Below are 16934 nucleotides of genomic sequence, written 5' to 3' on the forward strand. Positions count from 1 at the left end.
AATGTTTTATTTTTTTAATAGAGCACATCATTTTTGTATTCCCCACAGAGGTAGATTTATTTTTGTTAGTACTTACAAAGGGATTTTTTATTATTATTTATTTACTACTTCAGATTCTATACAAAAAGAAAACCATCCAAATGTTTCTGTGGGCTACCTAAACAGGGCAATGATTATTTACCGTTTGTTTCCAGAAAATCACATTGTCAGTAATGAAATAAAAAAAATCATTTCTAAATACTCCTAAAACAAAAACACTGAATTGTAAGGGTAAAGAATGGTGTGTATCAATCCATAGCCCTGTTTTTCGAGGTCAAGATTGATTGATTGTGTGCCAGCAGTAGGCTAGACTTTGGGGTCCTGAGACGACAGCTCCGTGTCGATGTGAGAGCCCGCCGCCCCGCGGTGAGTCACGGAAGTGAACAGTAATGTGTATAACGATGTCATATCAGTTTAAATGCTTTGGTCCAAACAATACAGCGTCTTTTAATGACAAGAAGTTGAAGTTTGATGAACTTCATTGACCTCAGAACGAGGACAAGTAAGTAACAGTAAAAAGAGAGAGCAGTGAAGCACATTTCTTTAAACTCCATTAGGATTAAATGATCACATAATGCTACAATTATATATCATTTTAGTAAACCCTTGATTCCATCGATGCTCAACTAAAACTTTTAGTTGTGTATCTATACTTAGTATTCTTTTGATTTTGTATTTATTAATTGTTTAAACAATTGTATTCCACTCTGAAGTTTGATACTGGCTTTTTCAGCCCGTCAGACGTCACGGCTGCAGAGTGGGCGTGGTCCACTCAGAGACTGGGCGTGGTCTCTGCTCCCTCTCTTTTCATCTCTATGTAGTTCGCTGCAACAAGTTCACCAGAAGTCTGTGCGTATCCGCTTCGGTCCATTGTGTTTGCTCTCCGTCCGTCAATCCTCCTCCAGCGACATGTTCCTGCAGCGGGCCGCCCGGCGCTATTTGTCCGACGGGAGGTCCTCCCTGTCGGCGCTGTCCGCCCTCACGTCAAGGTCGGTCCGGAGACGCTTCTAAAAGGCTCTTCTTCAAAAGACGCACGTTTTTGAGTCCACTGCACGCACACACACACACACACACACACACACACACAGCACGTCGTCCGAGTGTATCCTGACGTTGTGATCGTATGGATTATGAGGGTCTTCTGTTGTCTCCTATGAACTTAAGGTCCGAGGAGGGGAGGTTCACCTTTGACCCACTAACCCCGTTTTCCAAAGGACGTGCCAGTGCTCGGGTCGCTCTTTGCCCCCTGGAGCGATGACACTCTAAACATTCACCTGTAGATCGTAGAACATGCTTGCGTTTCATATTTGACGTTTTTATCGCGAAACACCGAACAACGAAACGACTCTTCAGGGTCGATGTTGTTGACGGTGAGCGTTGCCAGATTGGGCCAGATTTCCCGCCAAATCTGGCAACCCTCGCTGCAGCGTGTTGACATTTGTTTTGAAGACCTCGCCGTGACGTCATGCGTGCTCTCCCCGGTCCGTCAGACGGCGTCAGCACGGCCACGCGCACCCCTCCGGGGAGCCGGCGGCGCCCTACCGGCCCGAGACGTCGAGCGCCAAGACACTGATGGACGTCGGGACGCGACGCATCTTCAGCGGGGACCACGACCTCTTCAGGGAGAGCGCACGCCGCTTCTTCCAGGAGGAGGTGGTCCCTCACCACAGCGAGTATGTACTGTCTAACCCAGGGGTCACCCACCCTTTATAACCCGAGAGCTACTTCATGGGTCATACGAAGGGCACCCGGTCTGATACACTCTCCTGAAATAATGATGATTTATTAATGATTAATGATACTCATCTTTGTGAAGGCACCGATCATGTTAATGATTTCTCACAATAATTATCAACAATGACTTAAAAAAGGTGGGAAAGAGTTGTTCAAGAAGGAGTTGTGCTATTTTTAGAGCAGGCCTGCGGGCGCCCCTGGTCTAACCCCTACCTGCTCCTTAATGACCTGTCTAACCCCTACCTGCTCCTTAATGACCTGTCTAACCCCTATCTGCTCCTTAATGACCTGTCTAACCCCTACCTGCTCCTTAATGACCTGTCTGTACTGTCTAACCCCTACCTGCTCCTTAATGACCTGTCTAACCCCTACCTGCTCCTTAATGACCTGTCTCTGTACTGTCTAACCCCTACCTGCTCCTTAATGACCTGTCTCTGGACTGTCTAACCCCTACCTGCTCCTTAATGACCTGTCTGTACTGTCTAACCCCTACCTGCTCCTTAATGACCTGTCTCTGTACTGTCTAACCCCTACCTGCTCCTTAATGACCTGTCTCTGTACTGTCTAACCCCTACCTGCTCCTTAATGACCTGTCTCTGTACTGTCTAACCCCTACCTGCTCCTTAATGACCTGTCTCTGTACTGTCTAACCCCTACCTGCTCCTTAACGACCTGTCTCTGTACTGTCTAACCCCTACCTGCTCCTTAACGACCTGTCTCTGTACTGTCTAACCCCTACCTGCTCCTTAATGACCTGTCTCTGTACTGTCTAACCCCTACCTGCTCCTTAATGACCTGTCTCTGTACTGTCTAACCCCTGCCTGTCTGTGGACTGTCTAACCCCTACCTGTCTGTGGATTGCCTAACCCCAGATGGGAGAAGGCGGGCCAGGTGAGCAGGGAGCTGTGGGAGAAGGCCGGGGAGCAAGGGCTTCTGGGAGTTATGACGCCGGAGGAGCAGGGGGGGATCGGAGGAGACCTCCTCTCTGCTGCCGTCGTCTGGGAGGAGCAGTGAGTAGTATACTATACTAGTACTACTACATTATACTGTACTACACTACACTATCACAGTACTGCAGTACTACTAATATTATACTATCACAGTACTATAGTACTGCTAATACTATACTATATTATACTATTACAGTACTCCTCAACTGCTAATACTATTCCACACTACACTTTACTACACTACACTACACAACCCTGTTGTGTCCACGGTGTGTTACAGGATGTACTGTAACTGCCCTATACTACCTGGCGTGTTACAGGATGTACTGTAACTGCCCTATACTACCTGGCGTGTTACAGGATGTACTGTAACTGCCCTATACTACCCGGTGTGTCACAGGATGTACTGTAACTGCCCTATACTACCCGGTGTGTTACAGGATGTACTGTAACTGCACTGGCCCTGGGTTCGCTCTGCACTCGGACATCGTCATGCCCTACATCAGTAACTACGGCAACGCAGAGCAGGTGGAGCGCTTCATCCCCCTCATGGCCGCCGGCAAGTGCATCAGCGCCATCGCCATGACGGAGCCCGGGGCCGGCAGGTGAGGCACCGCCCCGTCCGCCCGTAACCCCGGCAACGCCCAGTAACCTAGGACGGAACACCCTTCTGTCGGTACAGCTTGGCGCACCTTCCCACCTAGCTTTCTAACGCAGTCCGTGTTTAAGTATTTCTTCCAAAACAGGGAACTTTAATATTCTTTAAAGTTGCGCTTGAGTTACCGTACCGAAGGGTTTGACTGAATCCGCCCGGTCCTTCTGGTACGAGTGAGATGTTTTTCTTTTCCTTTCCGTCCACCAGCGATCTCCAGGGAGTTCGGACGCATGCCAAGAGGGACGGCTCTGACTGGATCCTGAACGGGAACAAGGTACGGTCGGGTGGTTACCCGGGAAACAGCTACACTTCAAGTTGAAGCTTCCGGAAAAAAACAAAGACATGCAGTATTTAACTTTTTATCGCTGGAAATCAAAGTACAGATTGATGCAGTAGTTCTGATACTCAAATCTCTGTTTTTTGTTGACTTGATTAATTAGTGCGGTATGTGCGGTATTGAGGTACATGAGGCATTTTGACACCTGTAGCCTACACGTGCTGGGAGTTAAAAACAATTATCTCAAAGCAGCAATAAGATAACAATAACAGGCTATGATTAGCCATCTCTCCAAACATCTTATGATGGCTAATGCTAGCTTTGAAAATGCACGCTAACACACTTGCTATCCCCACACTTGAATATGCTTGTTAACACTAGCTTTGAATGTGCTTTCTAACACTTGCTCTGAATGTGTTAGCTTTAACTATGCTTGCTAACACTATCTTTGAAAAAGCCTAACACTCTCTTACAATATGCTTGCTAACACTAGCTTTGAATATGCTAGCTTTAAGCACGCTTGCTAACTATAGCTTGAAACGTGTTCGCTGGCTTACACGTGTACAGAAACGTACCAAAGTAGTTCAAGTGCCAAGAGAGCTACTCTTGTGTTCTGTACTTCAATCATTGACTAAACCACTCTCTGTTCCCCTGGAGGTGTTCATCACCAACGGGTGGATGTGCGACCTGGTCGTCGTGGTGACGGTGACGGACCGCGAGGCCAAGACGGCGGCTCACGGCATCAGCCTGTTCCTGGTGGAGGACGGCATGAAGGGCTTCCAGAAGGGGCGCAAGCTGGACAAGATCGGCCTCAAGGCCCAGGTACTCACACACACACACTACTCACCCACTACTCGCACACAAAACTCACACACACACTACACACACACTGCTCACACACTACGCACACACTACTCACACACATAACTCACACACACTGCCCACACACTGCCCACACACTACCCACACACTGCTCACACACTGCTCACACACTACTTACACACTGCTCGCACACAAAACACTCACACACTACTCACACAATACCCACACACTGCTCACACACCACTCACACACTCCTTCTGAAGGCCCAGGTTCTCACACACTACACACACACCCTACTCACACACTCCTTCTGGAGGCCCAGGTTCTCACACACTACACACACACTACCCACACACTACCCACACACTACCCACACACTTCCCACACACTACACACAGGCCCAGGTAATCAAACACGCCTTCTGGCGGGTCCATAACGCGACATTTAAGACGGTGGTTCTCAAATGGGGGTATGTTTACCCCTGGGGGAACTGTGGGGTACTGCAGAGGGTAAAAAAAGAAGCAAGTATCAAATCTGAAAGCTAGACAATAGGAAGTTGCTAGAACGGACAAGCGATTGTAATGTAGAGGGAGGGGAGTGGAGGAGTGAGCTAGATGGTGACCGGGGGGTTCTTGTGGTCTGGACACCCACCCCCCCAGGACACGGCGGAGCTGTTCTTCGAGGACGTGAGGCTGCCGGCCAGCGCCCTGCTGGGGGAGCTGAACAAGGGCTTCTACTACCTCATGAACGAGCTGCCGCAGGTACGACAGCCCCGCAGGGGGTATTACTTTCTGTGGGGGAGTCTGTTCTCTGTGAGTCTGTTGTGTGTGAGTCTGTTCTCTGTGAGTCTGTTCTCTGTGAGTCTGTTCTCTGTGAGTCTGTTGTGTGTGAGTCTGTTCTCTGTGAGTCTGTTCTCTGTGAGTCTGTTGTGTGTGAGTCTGTTCTCTGTGAGTCTGTTCTCTGTGAGTCTGTTCTCTGTGAGTCTGTTGTGTGTGAGTCTGTTCTCTGTGAGTCTGTTCTCTGTGAGTCTGTGAGTCTGTTGTGGGGGAGTCTGTTGTGTGTGAGTCTGTTGTGTGTGAGTCTGTTATGTGTGAGTCTGTTGTGTGTGAGTCTGTTGTGGAGGAGTCTGTGTGTGAGTCTGTTGTGTGTGAGTCTGTTGTGGGGGAGTCTCTTCTCTGTGAGTCTGTTGTGTGTGAGTCTGTTGTGGAGGAGTCTGTGTGTGAGTCTGTTCTCTGTGGTGTGTGAGTCTGTTCTCTGTGCGTCTGTCTGTGAGTCTGTCGTGTGTGTGAGTCTGTCGTGCGAGTCTGTCGTGTGTAATGTGAGCCTATTCTGTGTGGGTGTCTCTTGTCCGTACTGCGGGCTATGTGTCCTTGCTGTAAGTCTGTCCGTACTGCCGTCGGTGTGTCTGATGCTGGCCCTCCTGCCGTGCTCTGCCTCCAGGAGCGCCTGCTGATCGCAGACATGGCCATCGCCAGCTGTGAGTTCATGTTTGAGGAGACCAGGAACTACGTGATGCAGAGGAAGGCCTTCGGAAAGACCATCGCCCACCTGCAGGTCTGAGGAGAGCCCGACCGTGACTCGCTTATGTCAGGAGGGGGGGTCAGGGGTTTGAATCCCAGCTGAACGGGACTCGTTCTCATTCTGCCTGAGGTTAAGTAGCTATAGCTCTAGCTACCTCAATCTACTAGAGGTAAAATATAATTTAGCTGAACTCTAGTTCCAGCTCCCACCACTAGGGGTCATTTAACTGTAGTTCCAGCTCCCACCACTAGGGGGTGCTGAAGGGAGAAGGCACACAGTGCAGGTTTAACCGGGCGTTGCGCAGCAGGCTGAGGCTGTTGTTGTGTTGTGGGACTCAGACGGTGGTTGTGTTGTTGTGTTGTGCGTCTCAGACGGTGCAGCACAAGCTGGCGGAGATGAAGACCGAGATCTGCGTGGGCCGGGCCTTCCTGGACAGCTGCCTGCAGCTCCACGGCGAGAAGAGGCTGGACTCCTCCACCGCCTCCATGGCCAAGTGCTGGTGAAGATCCTCTTCCTCCTCCTCCTGTTCCTCCTCCTCCTCCTCCTCCTCCTCACCCTAACCAGGAATAAGGATTCTATTGTTTTCTATTATAATTGTGTGTGTTCCGCAGGGCGTCTGACCTCCAGAACAAGGTAGCCACCCAGTGTGTGCAGATGCACGGAGGCTGGGGATATATGATGGAGTACCCCATCGCCAAGTGAGTGGGCAGTGTCTCTCTCTCTCTCTCTGCAAATGTAACTCTTAAGGGCTTTTTATGGTTCCACGTTCACGCAACGCAAGGCGGTTACGGACCCCTTACCTCCTTGCGGACCCTCCCGAAAACGTTAACCTTCCGTCGAGGCGACGCAGCAGCGAGCGCTGCGATTGGTCCGCTCGCTGAAACCCCGCGCAGAACCATTAAAGGCTCAGGACTGCGTCGAGGCGTCTGCTGGTCGTTGCGTTGCGGGAGCGCTGGACCATTAAAAAGCCCTTCTGTGTAACTGTGACTAGGTGTAGAGTACCCTGGTATATAAAGCTACTGACCCCCCGGTGTCCCCCCCAGGGCCTTCGTGGACTCCCGGGTGCAGCCCATCTACGGGGGCACCAACGAGATCATGAAGGAGCTGATCGCACGCACCATCATCAGCACCAAGTGAGGAAGACCAAGGGGCTCTTCCTCAGGCTGACGGGTGCTCCCCTTCCTCAGGCTGACGGGTGCTCCTCTTCCTCAGGCTGACGGGTGCTCCTCTTCCTCAGGCTGACGGGTGCTCCTCTTCCTCAGGCTGACGGGTGCTCCTCTTCCTCAGGCTGACGGGTGCTCCTCTTCCTCCTTCCTTCCTTCCTGGGGGGCCGTTTGCTGTGTCAGGACCACTTTTAGATGTGTGCACGTGTAAATATTCAGGGCTGTAATTAAGTACAGGGCTAATCTTTAGTTGAGGGAGTGATGAGGGCTTCTTGTCCGATCTCCATTTTGTGGTAAACCACGAGGTGTTCAGAGGGCGTCCATCTTGTTTGTGATCACCAGCAGGTGTGTGTGTGTGTGTGTGTGTGTGTGTGTGTGTGTGTGTTTCTAAAAACAAAAGCGAATCAAATCGAAGAGCGAGTGCACCGAGGTCCAATCGGATTCGGCCCCAGGGTCGTTGCCGTTGGTTACCGAGGACTCAACGCCAGCTGGCCTCGTGAGTGGAGCCACGGGGTAACCTTATATGATCTAAAATAGAAATTAAACTTGATTGCCGGGGTTTAATTCTACCAAGTGTCCTTAGAACACTCATTGCAGTTCAAATCAGATTCACACAATAATGATGCCAACGAATGAATAAATATGAATCTTTAACCGCCACATTGAGTTCATATCATTAGCTCAGTCTTTTAATGACGGAGGCTGATTTGGGTTTGCGTTTGTTGTTACTACTTTCCAAGCACTTGTGACAACAGTTTATCGCCTGACATTATCAAATGCCCTCACGTCAACGGAGCACTAAAACAAAGAGCCAATTTAATAAATGTTAACAAATCCCATTAGCTTGTGTGGCCTAACTTTTAAATGTATTGTCTACTGTGAGAACTTGATAATATTGTCCAATAAAACAGCACACTGGTTGGTACACACTTGTTTTTCTGTCAATTTCACTTTCTGTCACTTTCCATAAAGTATTCCCATAATGGTAAATTTTAACTAGCGGGGATGGGGGGCAGTGGCGTCTCTCCGCCACTGGGGGGAGGGTGGCGTCTCTCCTCTGGGGGAGGGTGGCGTCTCCGCCACTGGGGGGCGATGTCGTCTCGGACTTGATCCCTTTACTTTACTCTGGCAGGTCTCACCTTTGCTGAGACACTTTTTCATTCCTTACTGACTGAACCATTTGGGTTTTTCAGTTAAAAACGGTTCGTTCTTTATTAGATCCATCTCATCTTATTTTAAGGGCTGTATATTCCCACTGGGTTTTCCTGAGTGAGGGGAAGTTCATTAAGGGATTTTCCAAAATGTCCATAGTTCCGTGCAATAAAAGGTTAATATTAACCCTAGCCGACCAATCAGGAACGACGCATCTGTCCAGCATCTCCGGGCGGTTCCTCCGGGCTGTTACGGAGCAGCAGGTGGCCGCCGGGCCGACGGTACCTCGTGGGACGCTGCTTAACGGCGCGTGTCGTAAAAAACCGGGAGATCCCCGGTGCAGCTCGCGCTCATTTGCCGGTTGAACGTCAAGCGAGGGCGTTGAAAATGTGGGGGGGGGGGGGGGGGGGGGGGGGGGCGCGTTAGAGAGGGCGTTCTCTCCCAGCAGATCTCTCTCTCTCTCTCTCCCCTCGCCCCCCCCCGCCTCTCTTCTCATCTCTCATCAGCAACAGAGAGCCACACCCAGGTGGCGGTGTGTCTCTCCGACCAACACCTCCGCAGAGTCTTTACCATAATGTACGGAAACACATGAGGATCACAACCATACAGCTGCCTGTGTGTGTGGGCGGGGGGGGGGGTAATTATTGTAGTCTTTGTGTGTGTGTGTGTGTGTGTGTGTGTGTGTGTGTGTGTGTGTGTGTGTGTGTGTGTGTGTGCGTGCTGTTAATATTGTGGTCTGTGTGTGTGTTTATGTGTGCGTGTTGTAAACATTGTTGTCTGTGTGTTTATATCGCTGCATTTGTTGGTGCCCAGCAGAACGTATGTTTCATATGCATCCGTGTTCATTATTATATTTGTCTACCGTAGTAGACGCTCCCTCCAGCGTGCCTCCACCGCCACCAATCCAAACCTCGCTGCGCCTCTACATCCGGCGCTACGGTACCGACCCGCGGGGAGGGCGGGGCCAGTAGAGCCTCTGTGTCGCCGCCCGAGCGCCGCTCACACGCGCACGGATACCAGCACGGATCTGCAGCAGCAGGTAGGAGCGGTGCTCGCGTTAAACCCCCGGTTGCGGGACGTCTGGGCGCGTTTAGTCACCAGCGTCTCCCGGTTTACTTGCGCTGCAAAGTTGTTCAATTATTCTGTGCGTGCGTTCTTGTGTGTGTGTGTGTGTGTGTGTGCGCGTCATGGGGACCGGTGTGATCAGTCCCGAGCGGCTCGTGCGCGTGTGTGTCTGTGTGATGAGCAGTGATGTGGTCGGACCTGCAGACCGCATCACTCCGTATATATTATACACAATGTCGGTTATTCTTCAGATTGTTTTTATTTTAAACAAACCGTCGCTCAGCAACCTCCTCTGATCATGAATATACCCGCTTAATTTTAATCACATCCTGCGCATGAATACTGTTCTCACTGGTAAGAGAGGGTGTGTGTGTGTGTGTGTGTGTGTGTGTGTGTGTGTGTGTGTGTGCGTGCCTGTGCGTGTTTTCAAGCGCGTGCGTGTGTTCGCGCGCGCGTGTAGCCGGTGTCTTTGTTCAGCTCCAAGCCAGGGAGCGACTCTGCTGAATCGCACGCCGCATAGCGCAGACTCAGAGCCCCCAGACCGCGTCAGACCCCCTCAGACCCCCCCAGGTCCCCTAGACTCCTCAGACCTCCCCAGCCGCCTCTCCATCAGTCAGCCACAGAGCCGCCAGCTCCTCGCCTTTATTTCCCGGGAATATGTCGGGAATAGATCTCGCTGCGCGCGCAATAGACGCTACGAGATTCGGTCCTTTCAACGCAAGGTGGGCTGGGCCCGGTTCCGGTGGCGCGTGGTGGGTCTGTGTTTTGGAGGAGTCGTCTTTTTGTCGAAGCAACCTCGTGCGCTGTCACCGCCTCCCCCCCCCCCCCCCCCCCCCCCCCCGAAACTGCGCGTGGATCCTGCAAGTCATTCATTATTCACGCGTCCATTCATCTTCCTGCGCGCGTGCCTCTCCATCCTTTTATGTCCGCGCGCGGTTGATCACAGCCGCCGGTCACAAACTATCCATCGATATCTCTGTTGAGTGGCTGTTAAGTGTGTGTGTGTGTGTGTGTGTGTGTGTGTGTGTCTGTGTGTGTTTGTGTGTGTGTGTGTGGGAGAGAGATATATCTGTTGCGTACGCCTCTCTGTGTGAGACCATTCAGAACGCTCCCACCTCACTTCTGAAGAACCAGGGCATCTTTCCTCTGATTAGCTCGAGGAAATCACCTGGCCTGTCAATCATTGACAGGCCATCATTGACAGGCCAAAAATTGATTCTGATCCCATACACACTGAGGACACACCAGCCAGAAGGTGGACACACTACTGGTGTGTTACAGACACACTGCTGCTGTGTTACAGACACACAACTGGTGTGTTACAGACACACTGCTAGTGTGTTACAGACACACAACTGGTGTGTTACAGACACACTGCTAGTGTGTTATAGACACACAACTGCTGTGTTACAGACACACTTCTGGTGTGTTACAGACACACTATTGGTGTGTTAGACACACAACAGGTGTGTTACAGACACACTGCTAGTGCATTACAGACAGTGTGTCTGTAACTCACCAGCAGTGTATCTGTAACACACCAGTAATGTGTTACAGACACACCAGCAGTTGGTCTGTAACACACCAGTAATGTACTGCTAGTGTGTTACAGACACACTGCTGCTGTGTTACAGACAGTGTGTCTGTAACTCACCAGCAGTGTGTCTGTAACACACGAGTAATGTACTACTAGTGTGTTACAGACACAGTGCCTTGCCTGACGGCACTGGGGCAGGACTGAGCGCTGACGGGCATTGAACCTGATTTGTGATTTACGTCGCGTTCACGCTGCACATCTGTCAACGGATCTCATTGACTTTACATACGGCGCTCTCGAAATGCATTGTGGGTCCGTCCGTTCTGTCGGCTCCGTGGCCTGCGTCAAATAGTTGACGCCAAAGTTCCTTTCAGGCATTTCCGTTATGCAAATATACGCAAATGCACAAGCCAAGGAAATCGCATTTTTAGTACAACCCGGGAAAACACGTGGATACGTCAGAAAGCCCCCATCCGTCGACGGACGAAGGTAGTGTTAACGCGATGTTAGAACCGGTTCAGCCTGGTCGTTAAGAAACACTTGTAACACCCCCACATCACGGGTAATATGGAGGAAAAATCGGTTGAACCGTCGACCAATCAGGGCTCTGCTGCTCAGTGTCGGAAGCGGAAAAACGGGCGCAACTTCTGCTACAAAATCGGGCTATTTGTCGTGTAGCGTGACTCGGCATAAACACTATTGACCTCTTAGCTTAGAGCGACTCTGCTTTTATCTTAGCACTGGGTTAAGTCCTCTTAGCTTAATGCCACTGTGCTCTTAGCTTAGCTCTAATTGCCTTTTAGCTTTGCTTAGCGCTAGGCTATAATTGTCTTCTTAGCTTAGCTGTAGTTTTCTGTTAGCTTAGCGCTAGGCTACTGTGCTCTTAGCTTAGCGCTAGGCTACTGTGCTCTTAGCTTAGCGCTAGGCTACTGTCCTCTTAGCTTAGCGCTGGCTAGGATCCTCTCAAACAGACCCTGACAGCGCCTGTCACATCGAATCAAACACGCACTCACATACACACACACACACACACACACACACACACACACACACACAAGTGCCCTCTATGGTGTCCTCAATTAGTTCTGGAACATTCCTGCCCCATTGAACATCAATTATTGCATCAATAAAACAATGGTACAATTTATATGACATATATTATATGTATTTATAACTATGACTTTACCATTGTTTTTTTTATTCATATCATATCATTTGTTTATATATACAGTATATATGATATCTGTTTGTGTTATTCACGTGTAATATTTGACGTGCGGTTCGTCAGCAGTGTTTTGGGGCGTGGTGTCTGATCCGCTCTCGTCTCATCCTATAATCTCCCAGTCTCTCCCCTGGAGGAGTGAGGGTGTTTATGATCCAGTCAGCTCAGACTCTGCTGTCTAATCCACAGCACGTGACTGATGAACTCATTAATCAGCTAATTGATTAATCAGCTCCTGATCGTGTTCGCTATGAACCAAACCTTGCCCTGGTATCGGTGGCCGCGGCCGCGCAACTTTGTTGTGCAGCTGACTGTTGCTTTGGTTGTCATGGCAGCAAGTTCGCCGCGGTAACAGCGTCACCTAAATCCTTGAGTCTGGGTCACCGACAGATTTGACGTCCGTGGAGACAGCGTGTGTGTTGACAGTGTGGATCAGGAGGGTGTATGTGTGTGTGTGTGTGTGTGTGTGTGTGTGTGTGTGAACTCTCGCAGTATGGCCTTTCATCACCAGAGAATCTGTTTTGATGCATCTTTCCGAACAGGCTCAGTACTGTCTAACCCCTACCTTCTCCTTAATGACCTGTCTCTGTACTGTCTAACCCCTACCTGCTCCTTAACGACCTGTCTCTGTACTGTCTAACCCCTACCTGCTCCTTAACGACCTGTCTCTGTACTGTCTAACCCCTACCTGCTCCTTAACGACCTGTCTCTGTACTGTCTAACCCCTACCTGCTCCTTAACGACCTGTCTCTGTACTGTCTAACCCCTACCTGCTCCTTAACGACCTGTCTCTGTACTGTCTAACCCCTACCTGCTCCTTAACGACCTGTCTCTGTACTGTCTAACCCCTACCTGCTCCTTAACGACCTGTCTCTGTACTGTCTAACCCCTACCTGCTCCTTAACGACCTGTCTCTGTACTGTCTAACCCCTACCTGCTCCTTAACGACCTGTCTCTGTACTGTCTAACCCCTACCTGCTCCTTAACGACCTGTCTCTGTACTGTCTAACCCCTACCTGCTCCTTAACGACCTGTCTCTGTACTGTCTAACCCCTACCTGCTCCTTAACGACCTGTCTCTGTACTGTCTAACCCCTACCTGCTCCTTAACGACCTGTCTCTGTACTGTCTAACCCCTACCTGCTCCTTAACGACCTGTCTCTGTACTGTCTAACCCCTACCTGCTCCTTAACGACCTGTCTCTGTACTGTCTAACCCCTACCTGCTCCTTAACGACCTGTCTCTGTACTGTCTAACCCCTACCTGCTCCTTAATGACCTGTCTCTGTACTGTCTAACCCCTACCTGCTCCTTAATGACCTGTCTCTGTACTGTCTAACCCCTACCTGCTCCTTAACGACCTGTCTCTGTACTGTCTAACCCCTACCTGCTCCTTAACGACCTGTCTCTGTACTGTCTAACCCCTACCTGCTCCTTAACGACCTGTCTCTGTACTGTCTAACCCCTACCTGCTCCTTAACGACCTGTCTCTGTACTGTCTAACCCCTACCTGCTCCTTAACGACCTGTCTCTGTACTGTCTAACCCCTACCTGCTCCTTAACGACCTGTCTCTGTACTGTCTAACCCCTACCTGCTCCTTAACGACCTGTCTCTGTACTGTCTAACCCCTACCTGCTCCTTAACGACCTGTCTCTGTACTGTCTAACCCCTACCTGCTCCTTAACGACCTGTCTCTGTACTGTCTAACCCCTACCTGCTCCTTAACGACCTGTCTCTGTACTGTCTAACCCCTACCTGCTCCTTAATGACCTGTCTCTGTACTGTCTAACCCCTACCTGCTCCCCTGCATCTGTATCCACTGTCAATCCCTCTGAATGAGAGAGCCTGATAGATGTCGAAGTGGTCCGATGTCTTCCCTGGTTGGTTGAGAGAGTTCTGTCCGAACAGGAAGCCCCTAACGACCCTATAGCATCGCGGCCAACAGCCCCCCCCCACCAGAGTGTTTATAGTTTCCAGATGTAGCGGCTAAGCGTTAATCGTGTTAGCGACTAAGCGGTTGGCTGTGGTTCTGGGGCGGCCGTTAGCATCTGGTGATGAATGATGCTATTGACGCCGCCGCGGTCGCAGCGGCGTCGGCTCTGGCAGGTGGTTACCACGGTAACGCTGGGGGGCGGGGGTGGGGGTTGTTGTGTTGATCAGGGAGAGGAGGGGGGACTTGGCGTGTGATGGCATGAAGATAAAATAAGAGTCAGCGGAGGAGGGAGAGAGGGAGGGGGAGGGAGGGAGAGAGAGAGAGAGAGAGAGAGAGAGAGAGAGAGAGAGGGAGGGAGAGAGAGGGGGGGAGAGAGGGAGAGGGAGGGAGAGAGAGGGGGGGGAGAGAGGGAGAGGGAGGGAGAGAGAGAGAGGGAGGGAGAGAGAGAGAGGGAGGGAGAGAGAGGGAGGGAGGGAGGGAGGAGAGAGAGGGAGGGAGAGAGAGGGAGGGAGGGAGAGAGAGGGAGGGAGGGAGAGAGAGAGGGAGAGAGAGGGAGGGAGAGGGAGGGAGAGAGAGGGAGAGAGAGGGGGAGGGAGAGAGAGGGAGGGAGAGAGCACTCAGCACTCTCTCACTGAGTTTACTTTGTGTGTGCGCACAGAATTGCAACATGTGTGTGCGTTTGAACAGCGTGTGTCTCAGTACACTTGTGTGTGTGAGTGCAGTGTGCTCCCAGTGTGTTTGGTTACAGTGTGTGTTTGTGCTTGGCATGTGTTTGAGTGTCTACAGTGTGCTCTCAGTGTGCACGTGTGTGTTTGTCAGTAAGCACGTGTGTCTGGGGGTCTGTGTGTGTACAGCCTGTTCCCAGTGTGTGTGGGTGTACCAGTGTGTTTGTGTGTGTGTATATACAATGTGCTCTCAGTTGTGTGTGTGTGTGCGTGGGTTTCTGGTGTATAACAGTGTGTTTGTCAGTTTGTCAGTATGCGTGTATGTCTGTGTGTTTTTATACAGTGTGTGTGTGTATGGTGTGTGGTTCATATACAGTGTGTGTGTGTGTGTGTGTGTGTGTGTGTGTGTGTTCATATACAGTGTGTTTGTGCGTGTGTGTGTGGTTTATGTGTCATGTGCGTGTTCATAGACACTGTGTGTGCATGCGTGTAGTGTGTGTGTGTTCATATACAAGTGTGTGTGCGTGCGTAGTGCGTGTATGTGTGTGTTCATATACAGTGTGTGTGTGGTGTTCATATACAGTGTGTGTGCATGCGTGCGTGCGTGCGTGTGTATGAGTGTGTTCATATACAGTGTGTGTGTGTGTGTGTGTTCATATACAGTGTGTGTGTGTGTGTTCATATACAGTGTGTGTGTGTGTGTGTGTGTGTGTGTGCGTGTCCCAGCCCCTGTCTGACCCGGCCCCCTACAGAGGCTCTCTGTCCCCCCCGGTCCGAGCCAGGGGCCAGATGGAGGCCTGATGAATGGGGTCCTCAGCTTTCCCCTCGGGCACCGGGGCCCACCCGGGGCTCAGAGGGCCCTTCATTCAGAGGGGACCCCCACACCGGGCCGGTCCTATCAGGAGGGGAGACCCTAACCCCCGGACAGCGAACACCCTAAAACACACAGCCTCCTGTCCCCTGAGTGATAGCGGGGGGCCAGTCCGTCTCGACCTGTCACTGAGGGGGGGGGCGCTGCCAAGTGCATTCTGGATATGTTGTGGTCCTTCCCAAGTCCCGGGGGCAGAAGAAGTGGGGGTCATAGAGGATGGAGGAACCAGACGTTCCACAGGGCAGATTTAGTCTGTCTTCCGACACAGGAGACCACTCTGTTCTGTTTCCCCCCCCCCCCCCCCGGCTGTATGAAGCGTTGAGTGCAGGGAGAGCAGAGAGACACGTCAGGACAGACTGCTGCTGTAGAGCCAAGGGGACTGCTCGCTCAAAGCCCCCTTCGTGCACGGCTTTCGTTCACATTTCGGTGCCTTTTTTGCTGACGCTTTTACCCGAGGCGATTCATTCCCCCCCCCAATGGCGGAGTCGACCCCCCAGGGCGACAGCCAGCCAGTCAGGAGCAGTCAGGGGGAGGGGGGCGGGGCGTCTCTCGCTCAGGGACACCTCGACACCCCTGCTTGGGAGGAACAGGGGGTCGAACCAGCAACCTTTAGGGTTTCCGGGCGGCGTGCCTCCGTCTGGAGGGGGCCCACTGCACCTTTACACCTGGGAGCAGCCGTCTTGTTTTTTCACCGCACACTCCTCGTTTCTCGCCCCCCCCCCCTGCTATGGACCCCCCCCGTCGCCAATGGCGACGGTTACCGTGGACACCGCCTCACAAAGGAGGGGGTGTTGCCATGTCTCTGAGGACGGCTCTCCACCGCGCTGAGAGAGTAGTATTAGGATGGAGTATTGTAGTACTAGGATGCAGTATTGTAGTACTAGGATGGATTATTGTAGTACTAGGATGGAGTATTGTAGTACTAGGATGGAGTATTGTAGTACTACGATGGAGTATTGTAGCACTACGATGGAGTATTGTAGTACTACGATGGAGTATTGTAGCACTACGATGGAGTATTGTATTACTACGATATTCAATCGTATTACTACGATGGGGCAGTACTGAGATGCAGTAGTACTACGATAGAGTAGTACTGTGGTGCAGTAGTACTACGATAGAGTAGTACTGAGATGCAGTAGTACTACTCCATCGCAGTAATGAGGTGCAGTAGTACTTCTCCATCGCAGTACTAGATGCAGTAGTACTACTCCATCGCAGTACTGAGGTGCAGTAGTACTTCTCCATCGCAGTACTAGATGCAGTAGTACTACTCCATCGCAGTACTGAGGTGCAGTAGTACTTCTCCCATCGAGTACTGAGGTGCAG

General features: G+C 51.2%; 1 protein-coding gene across 1 annotated transcript; it reads left to right on the forward strand.

The window, feature by feature from the left end:
- The first annotated feature begins 833 nt into the window (after window positions 1-833).
- acadl (acyl-CoA dehydrogenase long chain) lies at window positions 834-8086 on the forward strand. Its single transcript, XM_079734322.1, has 11 exons — window positions 834-1028; window positions 1530-1712; window positions 2646-2783; window positions 3164-3328; window positions 3586-3652; window positions 4313-4477; window positions 5137-5238; window positions 5918-6031; window positions 6370-6497; window positions 6610-6696; window positions 7042-8086. Exons 1-11 carry the CDS (start codon window positions 949-951, stop codon window positions 7133-7135), a joined length of 1323 nt encoding a protein of 440 aa, XP_079590448.1. The 5' UTR covers window positions 834-948; the 3' UTR covers window positions 7136-8086.
- Window positions 8087-16934: the final 8848 nt, after the last annotated feature.

The sequence above is a fragment of the Pollachius pollachius genome (genome assembly GCF_949987615.1).
Source record: "Pollachius pollachius genome assembly, chromosome: 4".
Taxonomy (NCBI): domain Eukaryota; kingdom Metazoa; phylum Chordata; class Actinopteri; order Gadiformes; family Gadidae; genus Pollachius; species Pollachius pollachius.